Raw genomic sequence first — 22,657 nt, forward strand, 5'->3', positions numbered from 1 at the left:
AGTGTGTGTGTGTGTGATTGGAGCAGTTAATTTAAACCACAGTGTTTGTTCCCTCAGGTTGATTTGTTTGTCCAGATGGGAGCAATAACGCCGGAGCTTTGGAGAGACCAAATAACTGCACTGAGAAGCAAGTTTCTCTCTTGCTTAGAAAGCTGAGCTTTACAGAAAAACCAGCAGTCTGGATATTTTTCTCTTCTCTTAACTGAAATAAACACCGGGGGGAAAATGACAGCAAGTTGCACAGACCTCCATCGTTCTTAGCTGATGCCGCTATAATCTGATTTGTTGTGACTCACCTTAAAGTCTCTGACCTGGTGGGATGAAAGTTTAACAGGAACATGCAGTAAATGATCTCATGTTGAGCCCTCGGGATTTTGTTTCACAAGCCTCAGATGAGTTGTAATCTAGGCATTTTAAACAAGTTTTGGTTTTCGACTCTAACGAGCCAACTGAAGGTGTGATTTCACCCTGAAGCTGTGTGTCATTTGTCCTGAAGCTGCTTTTGTATCGATCACAAGACCGATTGTGTAATCTGGAGTTCTTCGCTGCATCACCGCGGTGGTATGACTGCATCACCAGCAGGTTTACGTCCGCGACCTCATGGTTCTATTATGTGGTGAATCATCTCGTGTTTTTCCACTAATTCTGTTTACTGCATAACATACCCGACAAAGTGTTTCCACGTACAATCTGTCTTTGTGTTTTTCAACCCTACCCAGGTGTCGGGAAGGGACTGTAGGATAGAAACTTTACACTGAAGTATTAATGAACTTATTGGTTCAGAGCCGCTGGTTCTCTCCAGTAATCACAAAGATAAAGTTCCACTCTCGTCCGTCACACAGAGAACCAGCTCAGATTTATTCCTCTGTACTTTGTGAGCGCTCCGAAGAGTATTTTCAGGATAATGACGGGATCACAGGCGCAGCGTAATGACAGTGAGGAGACCTCAGGCTCTTCTCCTCCTCCTCCTCCTCTTTCTCGTCCTGGCTCCGTTTGTTAACATGGCTTCCAAACCGGTCGACTCGGTCCTGGAGGCTCCTGCTGTCTGGAGCTCATAATTAACCCTTCAGACGTCCCTGAAAGAGGGAATGAGATTTATTGTCTCTGAACTTCCCACAGCCGGCGTTCACTGCAGCATCTGGGTGTTTTAATGACTTAATGTCTTTACAACTATTTTATTTTTATCATTGGAGACAAACGGAAGAATACAAAGGGATCCCCATCAGCAGAGAATAGGGCTGAACAACACAGCCAAAAATCCAAAAATTTAAACACACCGAATTTTGGGGGGAATTCTCTTTTGATTTAAATAAATAAATAAATTGACATATTTCCATCAATTTAATTTTTTTTTTTTTTACACATTTAACAAATTGTTATTGCATACTCTTGTACAGTAACATAAATGGTGAGACATGTAATGGGAACATTATGAAAAAGTAAAATCAAATGTATTTATATTGCACAGATTAAAATAAATGCATAAATAAAATATGATGATAATAATAATAACGTAAAGAAAAAATATGAAAAATAAAAACGTATGTACCAAATATAGTAAAAACTCACCCAATTTAAGATTATAATTTGCATTTTTTTGTTAAAATCTTTTGAATTATCTGCACATAATTTATTTACTGCTCAGTTTTCTTTGTTTTGGATCATTATTAAATGAATAATGTGCAATTTTTGTTTTAAGTTGAGACATATTTTTAGTTAAAACTTTAAGTTAAATTTTAAGACAATTTTAAACTCTATAACCTTTCGTTTAATAGTTTTTGGCATTTTATGAAACGATATTAATCTTCTATGTAGATAAAAGAAGAAGTATACAGAGAAACCCTGTTTGCAGAGGCCTAAAAGAAAAAAGAAAAAGATAGGGGCGAAATTAAGAAAAAAGAAAACAAATTTATTATCTGAAGAAAATGTGAAGCTTAGGGTTATAAAAAGACATCACATGCTGCTGCTAAAACAATTCAGTTGAAGAATTCATAGTTTTAATAATTTATTCTATAAAAATGTTCAGCATTTGCTGGTTACGGCTTAAAAATGTGATTCTTTTCCTGATGTGTGATTGTGTATTTCATCTTTTTTCCAAACAGAAAAACAGTCTGAAGGCAGCATTTTGAGCTCTGATATCTGAAGTGCTCTTGAGATTTATATTCTGCTGCATGTTTGTTTTTTTAGGGGAAGGTATTCTTGTTTTTTTTCCGGCTGCACAGCTTCACGATTTGCTCGTCGGTAAGCCAACACTGTGGCTACTCCCGCCTCATGAAACATTGATGCCTTTTTATATTTTCATGGGAGGGAAGAGGGCGAGGTGTAGTTAACAGCGGATCAATAATAAATAGCACTCAGTTCTTTTTGTGCCTCGCGCAGCGGAAGACTAAAAAGCACTTTTGGCCGTTACAAATCTGCTCATCTGGTCACTCTGAATGCTGATGTGGAGGAGAGCGTGTGTCCACTGAGTGTCTTGTTATTAGAGTAGAGGGTGGAGATGTGACGGTGCATGTTTGACTTTACTCAGATCCTCTCCTCTGCTTTAAAGGAACACTCCACCGTTTTTTCATATTAAAACATGTTATTCGGTCAAGTAAGACGAGTTGATACAGACCTCTTGCGTCTCAATGCGAGCACTCAATCGCCCTGGCGCGCGGCGCCACTTGGCTAGCACTTAGCTTAGCCCAGTTCATTCATTAGGATCCAAACAGATGGACAGTTAGAAGCGACCAAACTCCTCCACGTTTCCCCTATTTAAATACAGCTACACGAGTAGTTAAACGACCAAGTATGGCGACACAAAATAAATCGTGGCGCTTTTCTAAGCGGATAAAAAGGAGAACTATAATGTATGGCGGAATAGCACTTGGGAGCACTTCGACTCGGCGCAGTAATATCATCACTCCTGAGGGGAGAAGATTTTTCAGGGGTGATGATATTACTGCGCCGTATAATATGCTCGTGTAGCTGTATTTAAATAGGGAAAACGTGGAGGAGTTTGGTCGCTTCTAACTGTCCATCTGTTTGGATCCTAATGAATGAACTGGGCTAAGCTAAGTGCTAGCCAAGTGGCGCCGCGCGCCAGGGCGATTGAGTGCACGCATTGAGACGCAAGAGGTCTGTATCAACTCGTCTTACTTGACCGAATAACATGTTTTAATATGAAAAAATGGTGGAGTGTTCCTTTAAAACGAGGCCTCTGCTACAGGGAACCCTGCCGCCGTGGTTCGGTTTCTGCTGCGACGAGTTCGTCACATTTCCTCGACAAAAGTGTGGCGTTCAGGTTTGTGAACTGGTGATCTCCTGTGAGGAACGGCGGCGTTGCCGGGGGAACATGATTGTGTTTCCTCATCAGCAGGAATGTGACGCAAATATCAGACACAAATACGGAAGAAACCACCAACTGCCATTTAAAACATTTATGTAACCTGTGTGCACAAATCTGAACATCCATTTAAAATTAAATAATAAATGAATCATTGCTTTGTGGCACCGAAATGCCACTTTAATAAATCAGTAGAGTAGGTTTGTTTTTTTACAGATGTAATGTAGAAAACGATGCTTGGGGTGATATAAAGAAATGGTGTTTGCTATGTAATTTTGTATTTATTGAAATGATCAGTTACTGACTGGCATTGAACATATAATACTGATGTTTTTGTAGCTTTTTATTTTATTTTTATTCTTTATATTCTCAGTTATCATTTCTTGAATTGCTCACACACACACACATGGTTTTCATATGCGCCAATATTATTCGTTTTTATTACAGAACATCTAATGCAGAAAGTGATGATTCGCTTGATTTAGAAAAAGTGTAAGACATATATATATATAGATAGATAGATGGATAGAGATATATATATATATAGATATTATTGTCAGCAACTCACTGATACTGAATGTACAGTACTAGTGTTTTTGTAGCCATTAATTGTATTTTTATTCTTCATTTTCTCAGTTATTATTTCCAGAATTGGTTGTCAGTGTAGTAAATTGTATGTATAATGTTAAATATTCATTAACAAAGTTATTTGTTTAAGAAAGCAGCTTTCTAAGTATGTTCATCACAGTCATATTGGTGCACAATCCACATAAAAAAAGGTCCATTTAAATTGCAGCTCAAAAAGTCCCAACAAAAGCATCAAAATTCTCACATTTTTTGGGTGGATTTTTGCTTGAAAAATGTTTTAAATTATTAATTGACTAAGCATTGCAGCTCCAGTGCTGTTGAATAATTTCAGTGAAAATTAAAGAAACACTTTAGTATTCTACTTTGAGAAATATTTGTTCTGTGATGTCTTTCCCTAATTTTCCTTCTTTTTGTGGTGTATGCTCAAACTGTAAAGAGAGACGGTTACACCTTGAGACAAAGTTAATGTGTTTATTAAGATTTACGGGCAGTAAACAGTGTCACTTATGCAAAAATGTACTTTGTTGAAAAGTCGATATAACCTTGAATCATGAAACCCAAAGAGTAAACTTTTCTTTTTCTCTCTCTTGTTTCAGCTCTTCAGAGAAGTTAGAATAATGAAGATTTTAAATCATCCCAATATAGGTAAGTGGGTCTTACACACGAACACAGTGTATTGGCACAAAAAGCTTCCATTCACATTAATTTTTTGGACTTAACCTGTAGTTTCAGGACAGTAATTATTTTGCACCTGTCAAATTTTACTCACTCTGGCTCAATCATGGCTAGTGGTAAGAAGAACTCAAAAATGTCTTTTGTGCAGAACAACACAGTAATAATGACATGCATTAGAAAAAAACAAGAAAAAAACAACAAGTAGAAATTCTCTGATATGCTCCACATGCTATACATATTGAATTTACATTTTTCCAACCCCTCTTGTCCTCTCCCCTCAGCTCTGTGTAAACAGTCTGCAATTTCACAGTTTCACTCAAGTTTTGTCACGTCTCGTCTCAGCCGAGTGAAGAATCTAGTTTAGTTTTAACAGGATCTGTTAGGTGCCAATGGTTCCTTTTTTGGGGAAATTTTGAATGAGACCTGAAGAACAAAGACATTTATTTTATGTTTGGCTCCCATGATTTGTTCAAGGACTGTTAGTAAAAAAATCTAATGATGAATTCCTTTTTTTTTGACAGTTCTGGCTGTGATAAATGGTGTAATTTTTACACCACAAATGAAGTGCTACCAAGTTTAATTATATTGGAGATAATCCAATAACAATCAATGAATTGGATCACAGGAGTCGGAAACAATCATACATGACCGCCACTGGAATCTAATTCTACAAATAGTATAATAATAATTATGAGTGCAGCCTAATCTTTATCTGCAACTGTGCAGAAGTACTGCAGCATTCGACTGTTGATGTAGAATTTGAATGTCAACATTATGAATGAAGCTTCAAACTATGCACATGCAAAACACACAAGCATGTGTCATAAAACACACACACACACACACACACATACACACACACAGAGCGTGCATCAGACAAGCCTGCCATGGCGAGTTTTTGGAGACGGGATTCCCCGCTAATTACTTTTAATTTCCTTTCCCCCCGCGCTCCATGATTTCCTCTGCAGAAATGTGATTATAATTACCAGCAGTGATAGTAAAGCGCTCAACCAGCCCCTACACACACACACACACACACACACACACACACAGACACTCTCTATCTCTCCCTCATTGTCTTCCATCCCACCTCGTCTATATTTAGCAGTGCAGCCTTCAGCCGCTCATCACACATCCCTCTTTTATATCTCCGTGCTGAACGCGCTGCAGTAAAAAAAAAAAGCTTTTGGACTGTACAGTAAATATTGAGTGCTGCTCAGATTGGCTCGATGCTCTGCTTACATGGTCACGACACACTCACACTCACACACAGACACACACATGCCTTCACTCCCTCTCTTAAGGTGCCTGTTTGCAAACATTTTTAGCATTTGTATCCATGAATATATAATAATCTCCCTCTCTTCTCTTTCTGTGTCCCTCCCTCCCTTCAGTCAAGCTTTTTGAAGTGATCGAGACGGAGAGGACGCTCTACCTGGTGATGGAGTACGCCAGTGGAGGTGAGACGGAAATAAAACATTGTCTTGCTGTAAAGCTACTGTCCTTGCACCGAAGTATAAACATGAAACGAGGTAGACTGTGTATGAAACTGTTAAACTAAACAACAAAAAAAGTGGAAAAACATCCACAACAGCTGCTGTACAGAATACCAGATATAGTCGGGAGAAGTCTGCACGCCGTGTGCTGCTCCCGAGTATGATTTATTAACACCAAAATGTGATAAATGTGTGCGTTAATAATTCATACACACTGGGAGCTGCACATCGTCTGCAGACTCCACTTCTACCTGGGAGGAAAAATGTAGAAGAACACAAATGTGAGAGGTGTTTACAGAATAATGAAGTGTTAAGAGATGACTCGTACAGTGAATGTGTGTTCTGTAAAGGTAAATTAGCATCTCAGGTGACTTTGTGTCCATTAACATTTTGGTAACACTTTACAATAGCCATCATTTATAAATGGTAAATAGATAGTTTATTAATGTTAAATCATCATTTGTAAATGGCAAATTGATAGTTTATTAATGTAAGTTAATTGTTACTTTACCATTAACAAACAATTCAATTCTAATTAATATTTGTTCATCAATGGACTTTTTATTAATGGTTTATAGTTGCACTCATAACATTTTAAACACTATTTTAAGCATTTGTTTATGATTTCCAAATTATTTATATAGCTTTAAGAAAAAGGTTGTATAACATCTATAAAGATTAAATATGTAGACCTAATTGTAGTACTTTGTAAGTGGTTAATATAAAGGTTTATTAACCATCTATAAACATAACTTAGATGTTATTGTAAAGTGTTACCAACATTTTTAGAAAAACATTTCCAGGAAAGTGTTGGATTTATATGTACAAAGATTCGGTAACTGACATAAACTGTTGTTGCACTGTTATGTAATTGGATGTCAGAGAGCTTTAAAGCTTTGCAGCCCAAACAAGATTACAACAAAAACAACAACAACAAAAAGAAGCAAATAAATCTTCAGTGTTTCTCTAAGTGTGGGAGCTCCGTCATCGTTACAACAGTGAGTTTACTTTTGGAGTTTTCTCCAAAGCTTCTCATTTAATGCAGCGTCACACATTCACAAGGCGACACATCTTCTCATTGATTTCTTGGAAAGGTCACACTGGGACCTCTGAGCCAGGCGAAGAGACGACAAATTGTGAAGACCTGTTCGCTCAGTAGCAAATCACATTAGCAGCGAGATAGGAGCTCTGATCACAGGCCAATTGCATTAGATCCTAAATGAATAAAATCTAATATTTCTCTCAGTTTGGCTTCGATTTTTCGTGGAATTTGAGGGCAGAATCCCCTCAGACATGTGAGCCAGGGCTGCAGAGATCTCTCCAGGAACTTGTGTAACTAAATCACGATACGGTTAAAAGATTTGTTATGCAAAGAAAATTGACGATACAAACTCACCGGCTGGTAGGAAATGTTCTCGTTCTCGACCTGCAAACTGCAGAGAAATACAGTAAAAAGAAACCAGATTTATATAAACAGAAAGTTCTCTTCCAGTGAAGTCCATATTCAATTCAAAGTTTTATTATGAAGGACAAAAAAGGATAAATTAATTGATTAATAATGCGAAAATAAATACGTAAATAGATGCATACATGCAACAAATAAATGGAAATTATATATATATATATTTACATTTATTTAGGTATTTCTGTTTTTATTTATTTCATAAAAAATAAACCCATATAGAAATAAAATGACCAAATAAATACATTTACAAATAAATAAATACATGTAAAAATGTAAAATGTTTTTTAACTAAATTTAAAAATGAAAATTAAATAAATAATGCAAAAAGATAGAAATGACATTTATTTGTGTTTTTCTTCTGTATCTATTCTTTTATTTTTACTTGTGTTATTTTTCATCCTTTATACCTTATTGGCACAGGAAACATGTTTACGTTGCCAAAAATGTGAAATAAAAACAAAAAAAAACCGATGCAATAAGTAAAATTTACTAATATTAAAACTAACAGCCGTCGGCGTTAAAACATTGTAACCAGATACATACACAAAGAAAGGTGTATTTAGATGGATAAATATATTATATATAATATTTATCTGTATTTAGCACGCTAGATATCTTTCAACAGTTCATGCATGTCGATTTTCACTCACGGGAGCGAGCAACAAGCTAACGCAGATCTGCCTCTAATCTGTGTTTTTTGTTGGCGAGCTTCAAAAGCTGTCAGCGAGCGGACATTAGGACGAAAGGCGTGTCGTATCAGGGGATATTGCTTTCAAACAGGAGCAACTCTGTGAAGTTTCCTTCAGCATTATTTTAATCATCAGGAGTATCTTGCAGCCAGAAAATGTTGCAAACATGATCCAGATGTGTAGCTTTTTTCCTTTTTATACATTTGTTTTTAACCGCATGTATTCCAAGGTTACAATCTCCTTGCTTCTTTCCGGCTTTGTTCCCTAATCTCACACAGATGTACAGCACACGCTGTGCCCTTTCGCTCTGACATGCAAAGTGTTATCTGCCACATTCTGTCTTTAGCAGCTGAGTCAGAGAGCGCCGGCGAATTGTTGCTTTTCTGGAGCTCTGAAGTACAGAATCGTACACTCTGACTGCCTCTGCAGGTCAGCGCTGAGAGAGTGGGAGGGCTTCGAGGATTCAGGGAAAGAGGGGGAGGGCTAGGGTTGCTTGTTGTTTTTGTTTAGTTCCTCTTTTTCGCCACAGTACGGGCACACACACACACACACACACACACACACACACGTGCACGCCAGGCGCTTGAGTTCAATTAGCACACGAGCGAGCGTCGTCACGTTTTGGCTGGCAGTGTGCAGGAGTGTGGGGCCTGCCGCCGGGGCCGAGCTCGGGCAGCAGCTTTGTGCCTCCAGGAGAGGCTCAGTGTGGAGGAAGCAGCGCCGCCTCAATATGGTCAACAAACACCCTCCAACCATGCACATGGGTGGCGGCGCGGGCCAGCTGCTCCAGAAGAGTTCATTGTGAAGTTATTTTTGTCTGCTTATTCTTATAAGTTGTGATTCACTTTTTGTTCCTTCTCTTTTCTTTATTCTCTGACTTCTCATTCATTGCTCTTCCTCCTCTCTCTCTCTCCTCTCTCTCTCTCTCTCTCTCTCTCTCTCTCTCTCTCTCTACTCTCTCTCTCTCTCTCTCTCTCTCTCTCTCTCTCTCTCTCTCTCTCTCTCTCGTCTCTCTCTCTCTCTCTCTTCCTCTCTCTCTCTCTCTCTCTCTCATCTCTCTCTCTCTCTCCTCTCTCTCTCGCTCTCTCTCTCTCCCTCTCTCTCTGTTCTGCAGGAGAGGTGTTCGACTACCTGGTTGCACATGGACGAATGAAGGAAAAAGAGGCCAGGGCTAAATTTAGACAGTTACCCAGCTTTCTCCCCCTGCAGTGTTCTGGTTTCACACCTCTGCTCCCGGCTCTACTTCAGACAGGTCATCCTCCTCCGTCCCCGTTTCTGGGACAGAATCGTCTCTGTAATCTTAAAGACCGACAAAAATCCACATAAATCTGTTTTTTCCCCTCATCGCTCACTTCTCAGTGATGGTGCAAAGTCATCGAGGAAGATTTCTGACCAAATACTGATAATGAAGACATCAAATTTTCAAATCAGGACATTTCTTCATACTGCGTCTGTTGCTGTCAGTTACTTCAAAAACACAAAATATACCGGCAAAAACCTTTGTTTGTTTTAAAACATTTGTCAGATCTAGCTCTTCAGATTTATAGATTTGCTGCTATTCTCTGTTTATAAGTTACTGTTAATTGAATATCGTTGGATTTTGAACGGTTAGTCAATTTAAAGAAACTATTTTGGGCTCTGGGAACTTGTGACAGGCCTTTCCCCCTATTTTGCAGCATTACTTAACAAATAAAGAAATAATTCTGAGAAGGTTAAGAACTTCTAGAGAGACCAAATCTGCAAATCGAGACTTTTATTGCATTTCTGTTGCTGAGACAAAAACTGTTAACAAATCAACTGTGACTACAACAAAGGTTACTGCTTCTTCTACTGTTTTTACTGGTAGATTACAGCCTTGTTTCACCTGTAGCACCTCCCTCTAGCCCAGTTAATTCGCTCTGAACCAGCTGAGGTTTTTTGTTGTTGGCACATTTCAAAAGTTAACTTAAATTTTACTGGACTATTGCATGGAAACGGGGAGAAAATAGTGTTTCAGGGCTTTTTGAGACTGAAGTATCAAGAGGGAAAATGTGTTCAGTGATTGTCAAATCAAAGTTTCTTTACTTTTTTTCTGTCTCCAAAATCTACAAACTGCATCTTAGAAATATCACCAATCTATCCATTTATGATGCATGGAAATATTTGCATTTTCTGCATAGAGTTGCAAAGTGTGGATGGTTTAGTTAATGCTTCATCACCACACTGAACTCTTTAGAGCTGATCATGCAAAACAAAGTAAATCTAGAGAGTGAACATGTTTAAAGCGCCCTGATGTTGATAATCCCTCTCAGCCTTTCTGTAGCCGTGGTTACTGTTAGACAGATAAATGAGCTGCACAGAAGAAAACCCTCCTGGTGTCTTCAGCCACACCTGCTTTATGTTTTATTCTTCCTGTCAGTCGACCACATCTGCTCCTCCTCTTCCTCCTCTTCCTCCTCCTCCTCTTCTTCCTCTTCCTCCACCACATCCTCTATCACAGCCTGAGAACTAAACTCTCGCTTGTTTTCTTCTTCTACAGATTGTATCGGCGGTGCAGTACTGCCACCAGAAGCACATTGTTCACAGAGACCTCAAGGTGAGTTCAGAGCTGGAAGCAACACTACAGACAGAAGCTTCAGTCAAAAAGCAACAAGTGAAGGTTCAGAATTTAGAACAAAAAACACTTGGTCAAGTAAAAGTTTATGTATAGAGCACATTTAAAAACAACCTCAGTTGACCAAAGTGCTGTACAGTTATTAAAATACAAAAAAATCATACACAAATATAGTAATAAATAAAAAATTACCTCAAAGTTTGAATGACACTGTGCTATCTAGAGATTAAAAAAGTATTTTTATATTGAATATACATGTAGATTTAGGGTGAGAACTCCATATAGTATAATATATAGGATATATAATATGATACTCTATATAATATGAGTAACAGCATTAACATGAATGAAAAATATGAATGAAAGCACAAGTAAAACAACCTTTTCAACTCTGAAAACTCTTTAGGTTATATATTAGTTTTAAGTTATTTAAATCAACTTTTGCTGATTTCTAGCTGATTTCAGCCTCTCAGACATTTGATTTTCATTTTATTTTTGGCTTTATTTAATCTTTTTAATGATGTTGAGGGAAAAATGACAACAAATAAAAACACAATGAATCAAAACACAAAAACACAGTTAAAAACAGTTGCATTCAAGAGCTGAATAGTTTGTAATCATGGTTTTAGATCAACCTGTAGGAATAATTGTGTTAAGTTTTAATGTTTTTGTGTGCAGCAGAAAATCTAAACTTGCTGTTTTTTGTTTTCTTTTCTCTGATATTTAACTAAATCTTTTTGTTTTGGATGTTCAGTCGGACAAAACGTGTAATTTCAATATGTCAGCTCTTTGGGAAATTGTGATTTCCTGACATTTCATGGACCAAACACTTAATTGAGAGATTAATCATTTTCATGTCATAAGACTGCACTGAGTCATAAAATACATAAAAAAGAAAAAACCTTATACTGAACGCGCTCTGAAACAAAAGGATGAAAAGTTTATGGGTTCACAAGATTATCAATTTAATATTATGTTACATATGTACAACATATATTAGAAAAAAGGTGTGTGTGTGTATATATACGTGTGTGTGTGTCTATATATGTATATGTATATATATATGTGTATATATATATGTGTGTATATATATATGTGTATATATATATGTGTGTATATATATATGTATATATGTAAATATGTATATATATGTGTGTATGTATATATATGTGTATATATATATATATATATATTTACATATATATTTACATGCATATACATATACACATGCATATAACAAACTATATAATATTAGTAATACTATAATAGATAATATTATGTTAATACGAACACATTATCATGTTGAAGGAATAATTAATAATTCTGAGAAGGTAAAGATCCTTTATAGACATAAAAACTCCACATATTGAGTATTATTCATGCTCGTCTGTAGTCATATGAAGAGTGTAAATGTGCAAAGTGTCTCCACCTTTTGAGGCTAATTACGTCTGACTCATATTGGACAGAAAGGTCACAGTGTAGAGAGCTGACGTCAGTGCTGCGTCTTTCATGACTCTCATCTTAACTCCCATATTCCCACTGACGACTCCAGCACAGCATGTCTAACTCCCCCCAAAAAAAAATATAAAAAAAGGATGCATATGCTGCTAATGAGGCTCCACTTTGCCCCTCTCTCAGCTCAACACACACCTTTTTAAAAAGAAAATGACGCCACAAAGTAGGCGTCTCCTCAAAACTGCTCACATGTTCCGCACCACATCACCGTCACGCTGTCGTGCAAACGGTCCTCGTCTATTTCGTGACGCCGCTTCATTTCTCCCAGAATACATATTGATGTATTTTTTATCTCGCCATCGGTGGGAGAAGCTCCGTGTTTCTGCTGTAACTGTTTTTCTGCGTAGAGCTTCATGAATGATCCATGAGGAAGGGAGATGTGAGAGGAGTCTCCTCTGCCTGTAACGTGTGTGTTTAATGAGGGCAGGTCGACATATGTCACAGGTGTGACTTTGGAGACGCATATGAGCAGCACGGTTAAACTTTAACCACCAAACAAACCGCAGTCGCTCAGGCTTATAGGTCACTCTGCTTTTGTGAGACTCTCGTGGCTTTACCCGCTCAGATTTAAAGGGATAGTTCAGGTTTTTGGAAGCGGTGTTGTAGTTTAACCCTATAAAGCCAAGTGTATCATATTTGATACATACGTTTTTGAGACCTCTACATCATCAGTGTGATATTTTTTTTCCTGAAAAACCTTATGAATACATGAATTGATGATTAAAAAAACTGAGCAACAAAAATACCAGATGTAACAAAAATGATTTGCTGGTTCCACTGGTGGATCAGTCATTGCTGCGTGAAAACTTCGTATCAGCAGATGTATGATGTTGTTTTATATGGAAGAACATATTTTGTATGTTTGAGGAAAATGTTAAAAGGAAAGTCAAAGTTTTATTTGGTTAAAAATATTAGGTTTTATGTGATTATATGAGTTCAAGAAAAGCAAATTGTGAGCAACAAATTGCACAAAAAGACCTGATGTATCAAATATGATCCAAATTAAATTCATATATGAAAATTGATATTGAATTTTAAAAAATGTTAGCCGGTTCAACAAACACACTTGAAAATTTAGTATATATAAATTTTTATTTCACGGTTCAGGCTTTATAGGGTTAAGTGTGTGCTATATTAAGAATATCCAGTGGTGGCAAGTAACTAAGTACAATTACTCAAGTACTGTACTTAAGTATAATTTTGAGGTACTTTACTTGAGTATTTCCATTTTATGTAACTTTAGACTTCTACTTCACTACATTTTTGAGGTAAATATTGTACTTTTTACTCCATTACATTAAACTGACAGCTTTAGTTACTTTTCATTTTGAGATTAAACATGAACAACATGATACATTTAAAGTGATGAGACATTTTTTAAATTAAACCTCATAGCTGTATATTGAGTAGTTTAAATGAGCCGTACCTTGAGAAGTTTTAAACACTGCTTGAATAAATGCATCAATAATAATAATCCAATCATATATTTGGAATATATATAACAGTCTGAGTGGGGTCATTCTGCATAACGAGTACTTTCACTTTTGATACTTTAAGTACATTTTGATGCTGATACTTTTGTACTTTTACTGAAGTAAGTTTTGAATTCATGACTTTTACTCATAGTGGAGTAATTCTTCAGTGAGGTATTAGTACTTTTACTTAAGTAAGGGATCTGAATACTTTTTCCAACACTGAGAATATCTTCTCTTCTGTACCTTGTTGTCAGCCCTCTCAGACCTGAAGGCAAAACTCTATTGATAAAAACTGTCATTTCACTCGCAGAACATCGTATAATATCTGGTATATCTGTATCGTATAATATCTGGACATGAGCAGGATAATATGTCTCCCGTTGTGATTCCTGCAGGCTTGGTTACTTAATAAAGTCAGCAACACTTTAACTCATATGATGTTTGACAAACAGCAGGTTTTACTGACTGTTGTAAAATCTGGGACCTTCTTTTATACATTGAGGAGATTTTAAGATTATTTTCACATTCATGTGTGAATATGCGTAACCATAACAAGAATTTCAAAGTTTATTGGTCTTTGAAAGGGTGTTATTGCATTTTTATCCTGTTATATTATCATTATCGGCATGCATGTCGGCATAGATTGGTCTTAAAATTACAATAATATCGTATATAATATCGCAATATTTCTAGGATAATATATCGTCTTACAAAAATAGTAATCGTGACAGTCCTACTAACAAAGTTTTTTTTTTTGTACCCAAGTAGCTAGCTAATCAGTAACTCCTGCTATCTGTGAGGTAAAATGACTGTTTTTGTCAATGGGTTCCAGCTGTGTTTAATATTTTTTATTACATTCATGTGTGAATATTCTTAATTATATAAAAAGGTCATTGCTCTTTCAAAGGGTGCACTTGCATTATAATCCTGTTATAATATCACTATATCAGGAGCAATAACATCGTTTATCACAATAATTTATGAGACAAAATATCATCTTAACAGAAATGGTTATCATGACAGTTTTACTAACAAAAAGTCTGTTTTTTTTTTTAAATGACTAACTAGTAGATCAGTAACTCATGTCAGGTAAATTAACCGTTTTTGTCAATGGAGTCTGGTGGAAACCACTTCAGGTCCGACTGTGTTCAATATTTTCAAATTATCCCATAAAATGTGTTTTTTTTTTTCCACTGTTAATGATCAGCCACATTACAGTGAGTGTTGTTTACCCTCATGGTTCAGTCCTTCGGCTCAATGGAAGATTTCTTCTTCTTCTTCTTCTTCTTCTTCTTCTTCTTCTTCTTCTGCTCTCTTTGCTCCAGCTCCCTAATTAGTGTTTGGCCTACAGCTGCATGAGAGCAGATGTTTGATCCTCGCCTACGTTTTGAACACTTTCATTCACAAAGGAGTTTCAGTTCAGACTGTATCAAAAAGATCAGTTTATGAATATGAAAATGATTAATCAATTAGTAAAACAACAATGTGCGTCAGCAACAGTTTGGATAATTGTTTATATACAGTCATGGAAAAAAAAGATTAGACATATTTTTCTTCAATTTCTTGTTCATTATGATGCCTGGTACAACTAAAGATACATTTGTTTGGACAAATATAATATAGCGAGCCATTTTCCATGGTTTTCTTGATAATGATTTTGGTTATTATCAAGAAAACGATGGAAAATGTCTAGATATCAGCTCTTAAATTAAACTCTGAGCTTTTTTTGTTATCATTTTATTTGTGGTCTAAGGGAGGTCTAATATTTTTTCCACGACTGTATGTTAGATCCAGCTTCTCTGTGTTTTATATTTGAAATTAAATATGTTTTGAACTGTTGGTTAGGAAAAAAGGCAATTTGAAGACTTGCTGTGAACCATATTATGCTTTTTGAAGGTTAGCAGGATGAGCTGTGAATTTTTTTTTTTTTTTTAACTTTATTGCCTTTATGCACATTTACAGACAATTAACATCACAAAGGAAAACAAATCAAAACATCTTGAGATTGGGTCTCATCTGTCACACAAATGGCACTGTAAAGGGTATTACACATATTTTATCTGGTTCTGTATTCCAAAAAATAATAATAATAAATAAATAAATAAATATAAATAAAAAAATAAAAAAAAGGGCTAATTTAGATAATAATAGTGTATAAGAGTCTTAAGCAATATAGTCTGTAACTGGGGCCGAGCTGTGAATGTAACAGTTGAAATCAGTGAAACTGAATTAATAAAACTGAAAAGTTGCTCTTTAAACAGATATATACACTGTCGGTAAAAAAGAAAAAGAAAGATATTAACCTCTGAGTTTCATGTCTGTCACTCAGGCGGAGAATCTGCTCCTCGACGCCGACATGAACATCAAGATCGCAGACTTTGGCTTCAGCAACGAGTTCACGATGGGCAACAAGCTGGACACGTTCTGCGGCTCTCCGCCGTACGCTGCACCGGAGCTTTTCCAGGGGAAGAAGTACGACGGGCCGGAGGTGGACGTCTGGAGTCTCGGGGTCATTCTGTACACGCTGGTCAGCGGCTCGCTGCCTTTCGACGGACAGAACCTCAAGGTAGGATGGCGTTGGTGTAGCTACTAGCTAGTAGCTACTTTATTTTCTGCCTCACATCTGTGTCTGGCATGAAGCTGAAATGTGTTGACTGCTTCAAATGTTCAGATATACAAAAAAAGTGACACGTAACTTTGCATGTTTGAGTGTTTTTGCTGACGTTCCGGTTGTCGTCCTCTGCAGGAGCTGCGGGAGCGCGTGCTCAGAGGGAAGTACCGCATCCCGTTCTACATGTCCACAGACTGCGAGAACCTCCTCAAGCGCTTCCTGGTGCTCAACCCGGCCAAGCGGGGTACTCTCGAGGTGAGGGAGGACGCAGAAAATGTAAATATACCTCTCAATTCTTATCTCACACTCCGCCCAGCACGTCTGCACCATCGGAGAATGCCATCTATCCTCCACCTCTCCAACAGCCCCCCCTCCTCTCTCCTCCTCTCGGCTCCTGCACCCCCCCTCCTCCCTCCTGCATCATCTCCTCTGACGCCCACGGTGTCCTGTTTTCTGTGTGCGCCCGGCCCACACTCTCCTCCTTCTTTCTGATGTTGTAACCATGAATAATACATCGTCATTCTCGTGTTTGTACCAAAATTGTCTTTCTTGTTCACGTCTCCGCCCTCATCTATGAGTCGCGGGTACCTTTAGTCAAACCGGCTCACACCGGCAGAACCACGCCACCCGACTCTTTCAGGGGCTTCACTGTCGTCGCTCTCCATCTCTGTCGTCACTGAACTCTGAGCTGTTCAATCTCTCTAGTCTTTTCTAGTCTAAAAACACAGGAATGAGTTCTTAAACCAGGGGGCAAGTTGGCATGTTGGCACCCTGGGGTCTCTCCTCTCAAACTCAATGAGGATTTTTAATATGTTGGTGGTTAGATGCTGAAATAAGGTCTGTGGTTTACACAAGCTGAAGAGATTTCCATGTTTTATTGTACAACATTAAATACATTAGTAAATACCCCCACTTGTGAATTTTAGACGTTTTTACGTGTCCTTAACCCTCCTGTTATGTTGCGGGTCAAATTGACCCATTTCAAAGTTAAAAAACTTTTTAAAAATAGTTAAAAGTATTTTTTCGGAATGAAATTTCTTCTGCTTGAATTAATAAGTGTAATCAACGTATAAAACGAAAATGGTTCATTTCACATATTTGCAGGTTTATATATCATTGATACTTTTCAATGGTCAATCTGACCCTGAACAGAAGAGTTGACTCATGTTAATTTATCAACTCTCTCCATAAAAGAAAAAAAAATAAATGTAAAATAAAATTTTCAAAAAGTGTCATGTTAAACCATTGTATTTCATATGTAGGTCTTTCCAATGTACATAAAATAAGTTTTCACATGCTTTTATTATGAAAAACAAGTGAATTATCCTCATTGATCTGTGAGAGGTAAAGAACACCATTGCACTAAATATTGATTGTGATGGTTCGTATTGGAGTTAATCATGAAATATAAACAATGTTTATTGGGATTCCTTGGTTTCTGACACCTTTGGATAATTAAACATGCCTCGGGTCAAATTGATTAAAGGTTCTTATCAATATATGTTCAGACGACCACAAAAACACACACAAACAACAAAGTCTTCAAGTGATTTAGCCACAGAATGAAGAATGGTGGCTGATGGGTTCAATCACACAGGGGATCAATGCCACATAAAAGTGAAAAACTCTTCAGCCAAATACCCAACAGTGAAACAAATATTCAGATCACTTACTTACAAAAGGTATTTTTTTTTACTTGTAATATTTTTAAGCATTGTAAGCAGAATATGCTGACAGTGTCAAAAGAAAAACGGCTCATTTTGAGTGTTATTAAATATATTAGATGATTATGAGTGAGGCGTTTTAACATTGGATTTTGGTCGGTGTGGATGTAATTTTAAATATTTTTTTTCTGATCTAAAGCTATGTATTATAATTCAGAAGCTGACATATTTTTGCATGTTGCATCTGGAAAGTAAACGTTAGCTGTTAATTAAATGCAGTACAGTAAAAGTTGAAAAAATGTCAAGTAGAAGCAATTATTGGTAAAAAAATAAACTATTGCTGTCATAATTGATTATAAAGTCAAGTCCACATTGTCAAAGAAGTCAGTCTAGAAGTATAAAGAGCAATTTTATTTTTATTTTATTGTGTTTTGGCCTAAAACGACGAAGTTTAAACCTCTTAATAAAATTGAAAATGTCCTGACAGATAAAAGTTAAACATCGTCATTTAATTCTCCACTATTCACAATCTGATAATAGTATAAATATTGAGACGTTTCGTTTATTTTTAGAGGGTGTGCTGAGATTAAAATAGTCCTGTGTGAAGTGTGAGGCAGAGAGGGAGCGAGTCGCTCTGCGGATCAATCAGAGCCCCGATCACGTTGTCAGAAAAGTGTTAATGATCGTCTTCTCAGCTGTAATCGAGCAGCTCTGCCTGACACCCAGCAGCATATCATTAACATATAAAACGTGATTTCTTTGAAAGATTATTTTTGGCACGTGACCCCTCAACTGGACTTAAAAAGCAGCCTTGTGTTTTATGAAATCAAAGAGGCTCAGCTTCATTTGCTTTTTTATGGGAATAAAACGGTTTATTGCATCTTGAATGTAACTGAATTTAGTTAAAAAATGTTGCTGGCTCGACTCTGAGGGTCACATGTGTCAGCCTCAGATGCCACATGACCACATGTCCTCTCCGGTTACATCAGAGCATGACCGGCGATAATTAGTTTGGCTCTGTCCTTTATTAAAACCCCCACAGAGCGATTGATCAGCTGCAAATTAAAAATAAAGGTGCAAACAAATGAGACAAACAGTATGGATGTTACTGTGGAGTGGCAGGATAATAATGTAATGTAATATGTGCAATTTTCTCCTTTTTTTTCCTCCAATTTTCTCTCCCGATCTCAATAAAATAAAGGCAAAGATTCTGCAATAGTATACTATTATAAAATTATAAAAATAATTAATTTAACAGATTCTTAGAAGATTTGTGCATTTCTCCTCTTTATTGTTTTTCTAAAATATGAATATCAGTTAAAAACTCCAGTATAATTCAGACTCTTATTGTCTCACCTTCCTTTTGCAGCAAATCATGAAGGATCGGTGGATCAATGCAGGATTTGAAGAGGACGAGCTCAAGCCTTACACTGAACCAGAGCTGGACATCACGGATCAGAAGAGAATAGGTAAAAAAAAAAAACACACACGAGTCGCTGTTACGTCCACAGTTATCTAGGACGAGGGAGTTACCATTGATGTTACAATAACCCAGGGTAAAAAGGTAAATGATATATTAATACAAGAAAATAAAGTACAACTTCAAAACTACTTGCCTAAACAGAAGAAGAACTTGTCTCACAGCATGACGGGGTGCCGCAGCTAAATCTTGATTGACAAACTCATGGAGCAGCCTGTCAGTGTGCAGGTGACCTGAAAACGTTTTTATTCAGAAAGGCCTACAAATGATAAACTTGAAACCGACTTTTTAACCTACCTCTATTGAGTTGTTTTTAAAATTATTTTACTTGTTAAGCACTTTGAGATCTGCTGATTAAAAAGTGCATGAGAAATAAAATGTATTATTATTATTATTATTATCAGCACTCTTCCACATATTTGTGGAAATGGAAGAAGATGCTTCAAGGTTGAATCTCCACAATTTAGCAAAAAAAAAAAAAGCCACAAAGTGGATTAAACCTGATTATTTCACTGATCCTGGCTGAATTTGATTGCTTCTCAGTTTCATAAAAGCAGCGGCGCATAACTCACCATGGAGATGTTTTCTGTTTCTCTTTTTTAATTTTACAGTACAGTACAATAACTGTTATTTATAAATAACAATAACAGATAATGGCGCACTGTCGGTCCCTGTTAACACAATAAACAAATGTATAACCTTCTGAATGGCATAGCTACATATACTTTGCACATAGTATATCGTCAGACTGACGTATATATGAATTTACAATAACTTAGCGGCTGAGACGGCATCAATTAACTTAACTGGCAATGTATCAAGATGACGTTTATTAATTTGTTTGTGCATATGTTTTGCTTGACTTTGAACACAAGTTTTGTAAGTTATGTGATAACAAATATTCAGTGTAAATTGAAAATACTGAAAAAAATTACCGTTGTGCGCAACGCATTATGGGTACTCGGGGCTCACGGAGGATACACACACGAGTCCTTGGAATTTCGACATAAGAAGGACTCTGTCCTGGACATTGGGACAGTCCTTCGGTGGATTATCCTTCAAATCCAGCCGTTTGAGGATCGTTCCTTAACATAAGGATACAGCCTTTGTGTTTGTAAGCAGCTCGCGTGTATTAAAGTAGTTCTGCATCACATTGACTTTCGCACACAAGTTTTATTAACTTTTTATACCGTGTATTCCCCGTGTTAATTAATGCACTGAACCGTGACACCCCTACAAACTGGAGATGGAAACGCATTTAACTCACTGACTGTTTCTGCTCTGACAGAAAACCAAAAAGAAAAAGAAGAACCTGTTTTCTTCTCTTTTTTGTTGTTGTTTTCTCTCTACTTCTTCTCCTGTTTACTGGCAGATTAGCCTACAGCAATACATGACACTGCCATCTCCTGACAAAAGTGCGTTGATGCAGCTTTGTTTATTCGCTCTAAACCAGCTGAAGCATTTTCTTTCAAATTGTTGAAACACTGCTACTGATGAAGCCGACGTTGCTTTTAAAATCACATACCTGCATTTAATTATGAAGCTTTACGACCGTCGGGCCTGTGACACTGCTGCGTGATTATAAAGCTGCACAGGAATCAAATACAACCTCCCTTTCTCCTTCTCTTATTACAGTAAAAAACACAATCTGTATGTTTTTTAAACGTTAGCGAGGTCACGGCTCCACAACACAGGGCTCATTATTTCAGCGCTGAAGAGCCTTAAAAGAAAAGATGAAACGTGATGATGAATAAATAAACAGGAGCCGTGCTGCTGCATGCAAAGAGAGAAAAAGAAGAAGAGAGAGAGAGAGAGAGAGAGAGAAGCCTCCCCGCTGTGCCCTGGATGAGAGCTGTAAACGAGGGGAGCTCTTATGTAACAGCAGCTGGGGTTGGCAGTCGGAGCACATGTGTCGGCGCAAACTCCCAGTCACCCAGGCAGAGCGGGAGGGGAAAGAAGAGCCGGGGAGGAGATGTGTTAATGTTGAAGCCGAGAAATCCCTCAATCCTCAATAATGCATTAAAACTTCCCCTAAAATAGAGGACATATTTTAGTTTCTCACTAAACGGTTTAAAGTGTCGTCATTACTGAAGTTTGCATTGAATGCCGTCAGATTAACTTCAAGACTGCAGCAACTCGTAGTTTAATACGTTTATTTATTAGAAATTATCATGTTAAGTAGACGAGAGATAGATTTGATGTGATTCTGATTCAGAGCGCTACTAAGTGATTATCAAACATAAAATGCATCAAAAAAGTTCATATTTCTGTGGTATTTTTACTTCCTAAACCTAGTGCATTTGTAAAGATCAGTCAATTAGAATAAACAGATTCATTGACTTCAGTTAAGTCTGGACTTTCTGAATCTAGAAAAGTTTTTGTCGTTTTTAAAAAAATACACCATTTATCATATAAAGAAACTGTAAAAACAGGCATTATCTCGAGTTTTCACTTTCAGACGGTCCTTGAATGGATTATGTGATGAACATTTCCCTTGGAAACCAAAACAAAGCTTAATATACTGATATTTCTTCAAAATCTCTTAACTTTATTCTACATGTCTCATTTAAATGCATCTCTATAATTAAATGCAGCACTATAAATACACTTATTTATTATAAATCATCATTTTATGCACTACAGGTTGGAATCGCTTGGCTCCTGTTAAAAAAATTGACCAAAACAAAGCTTAAAACTGTGATTTTTCTGTCAGAATCACTTTATTCTACATGTCTCATTTAAAACGTTGCCAAAAATAAACAGTTTGCACTAACCAGATCCTGTAAAAAGCATTAAGTTCTGCTCCTCAGAGACACTGTGAAGACATGATTGATTCTGCTGAGACCAACGGTCACGTGACAAATATTCATTGAAAATCTGTTTACGCAGAGCCGAGAGGAGAGGACAGGAGAGGCTGTTTACACAGAGCAGAGAGGAGAGGACAGGAGAGGCTGTTTACACAGAGCAGAGAGGAGAGGACAGGAGAGGCTGGAAAAATGACAATACTTACATTTCTCACATTCAGTAGAATATGTGGAGACCCAATAATTTCCCCCAACATTAATGGAACTTGTAGGCACT

The 22,657-nt window shown here is 37.0% G+C and overlaps 1 protein-coding gene across 17 annotated transcripts in view; it reads left to right on the forward strand.

Annotated features, from left to right (window-relative positions):
- The window catches only part of mark3a (MAP/microtubule affinity-regulating kinase 3a), a 70,329-nt gene that overhangs the window by 20,303 nt on the left and 27,369 nt on the right, over positions 1-22,657 (forward strand). For 10 of the 17 annotated variants that reach the window (XM_059353866.1, XM_059353869.1, XM_059353859.1 and 7 more), the window contains 7 exons: positions 4,510-4,558; positions 5,983-6,048; positions 9,353-9,419; positions 10,753-10,813; positions 16,151-16,387; positions 16,568-16,708; positions 19,466-19,565. In XM_059353866.1, coding sequence (XP_059209849.1) covers positions 4,510-4,558; positions 5,983-6,048; positions 9,353-9,419; positions 10,753-10,813; positions 16,151-16,387; positions 16,568-16,708; positions 19,466-19,565 — 721 coding nt within the window. The remainder of the gene's footprint in view (positions 1-4,509; positions 4,559-5,982; positions 6,049-9,352; positions 9,420-10,752; positions 10,814-16,150; positions 16,388-16,567; positions 16,709-19,465; positions 19,566-22,657) is intronic. The other 7 variants (XM_059353861.1, XM_059353867.1, XM_059353865.1 and 4 more) reach the window with 1 other exon arrangement.

The sequence above is a fragment of the Centropristis striata genome, chromosome 16 (genome assembly GCF_030273125.1).
Source record: "Centropristis striata isolate RG_2023a ecotype Rhode Island chromosome 16, C.striata_1.0, whole genome shotgun sequence".
Taxonomy (NCBI): domain Eukaryota; kingdom Metazoa; phylum Chordata; class Actinopteri; order Perciformes; family Serranidae; genus Centropristis; species Centropristis striata.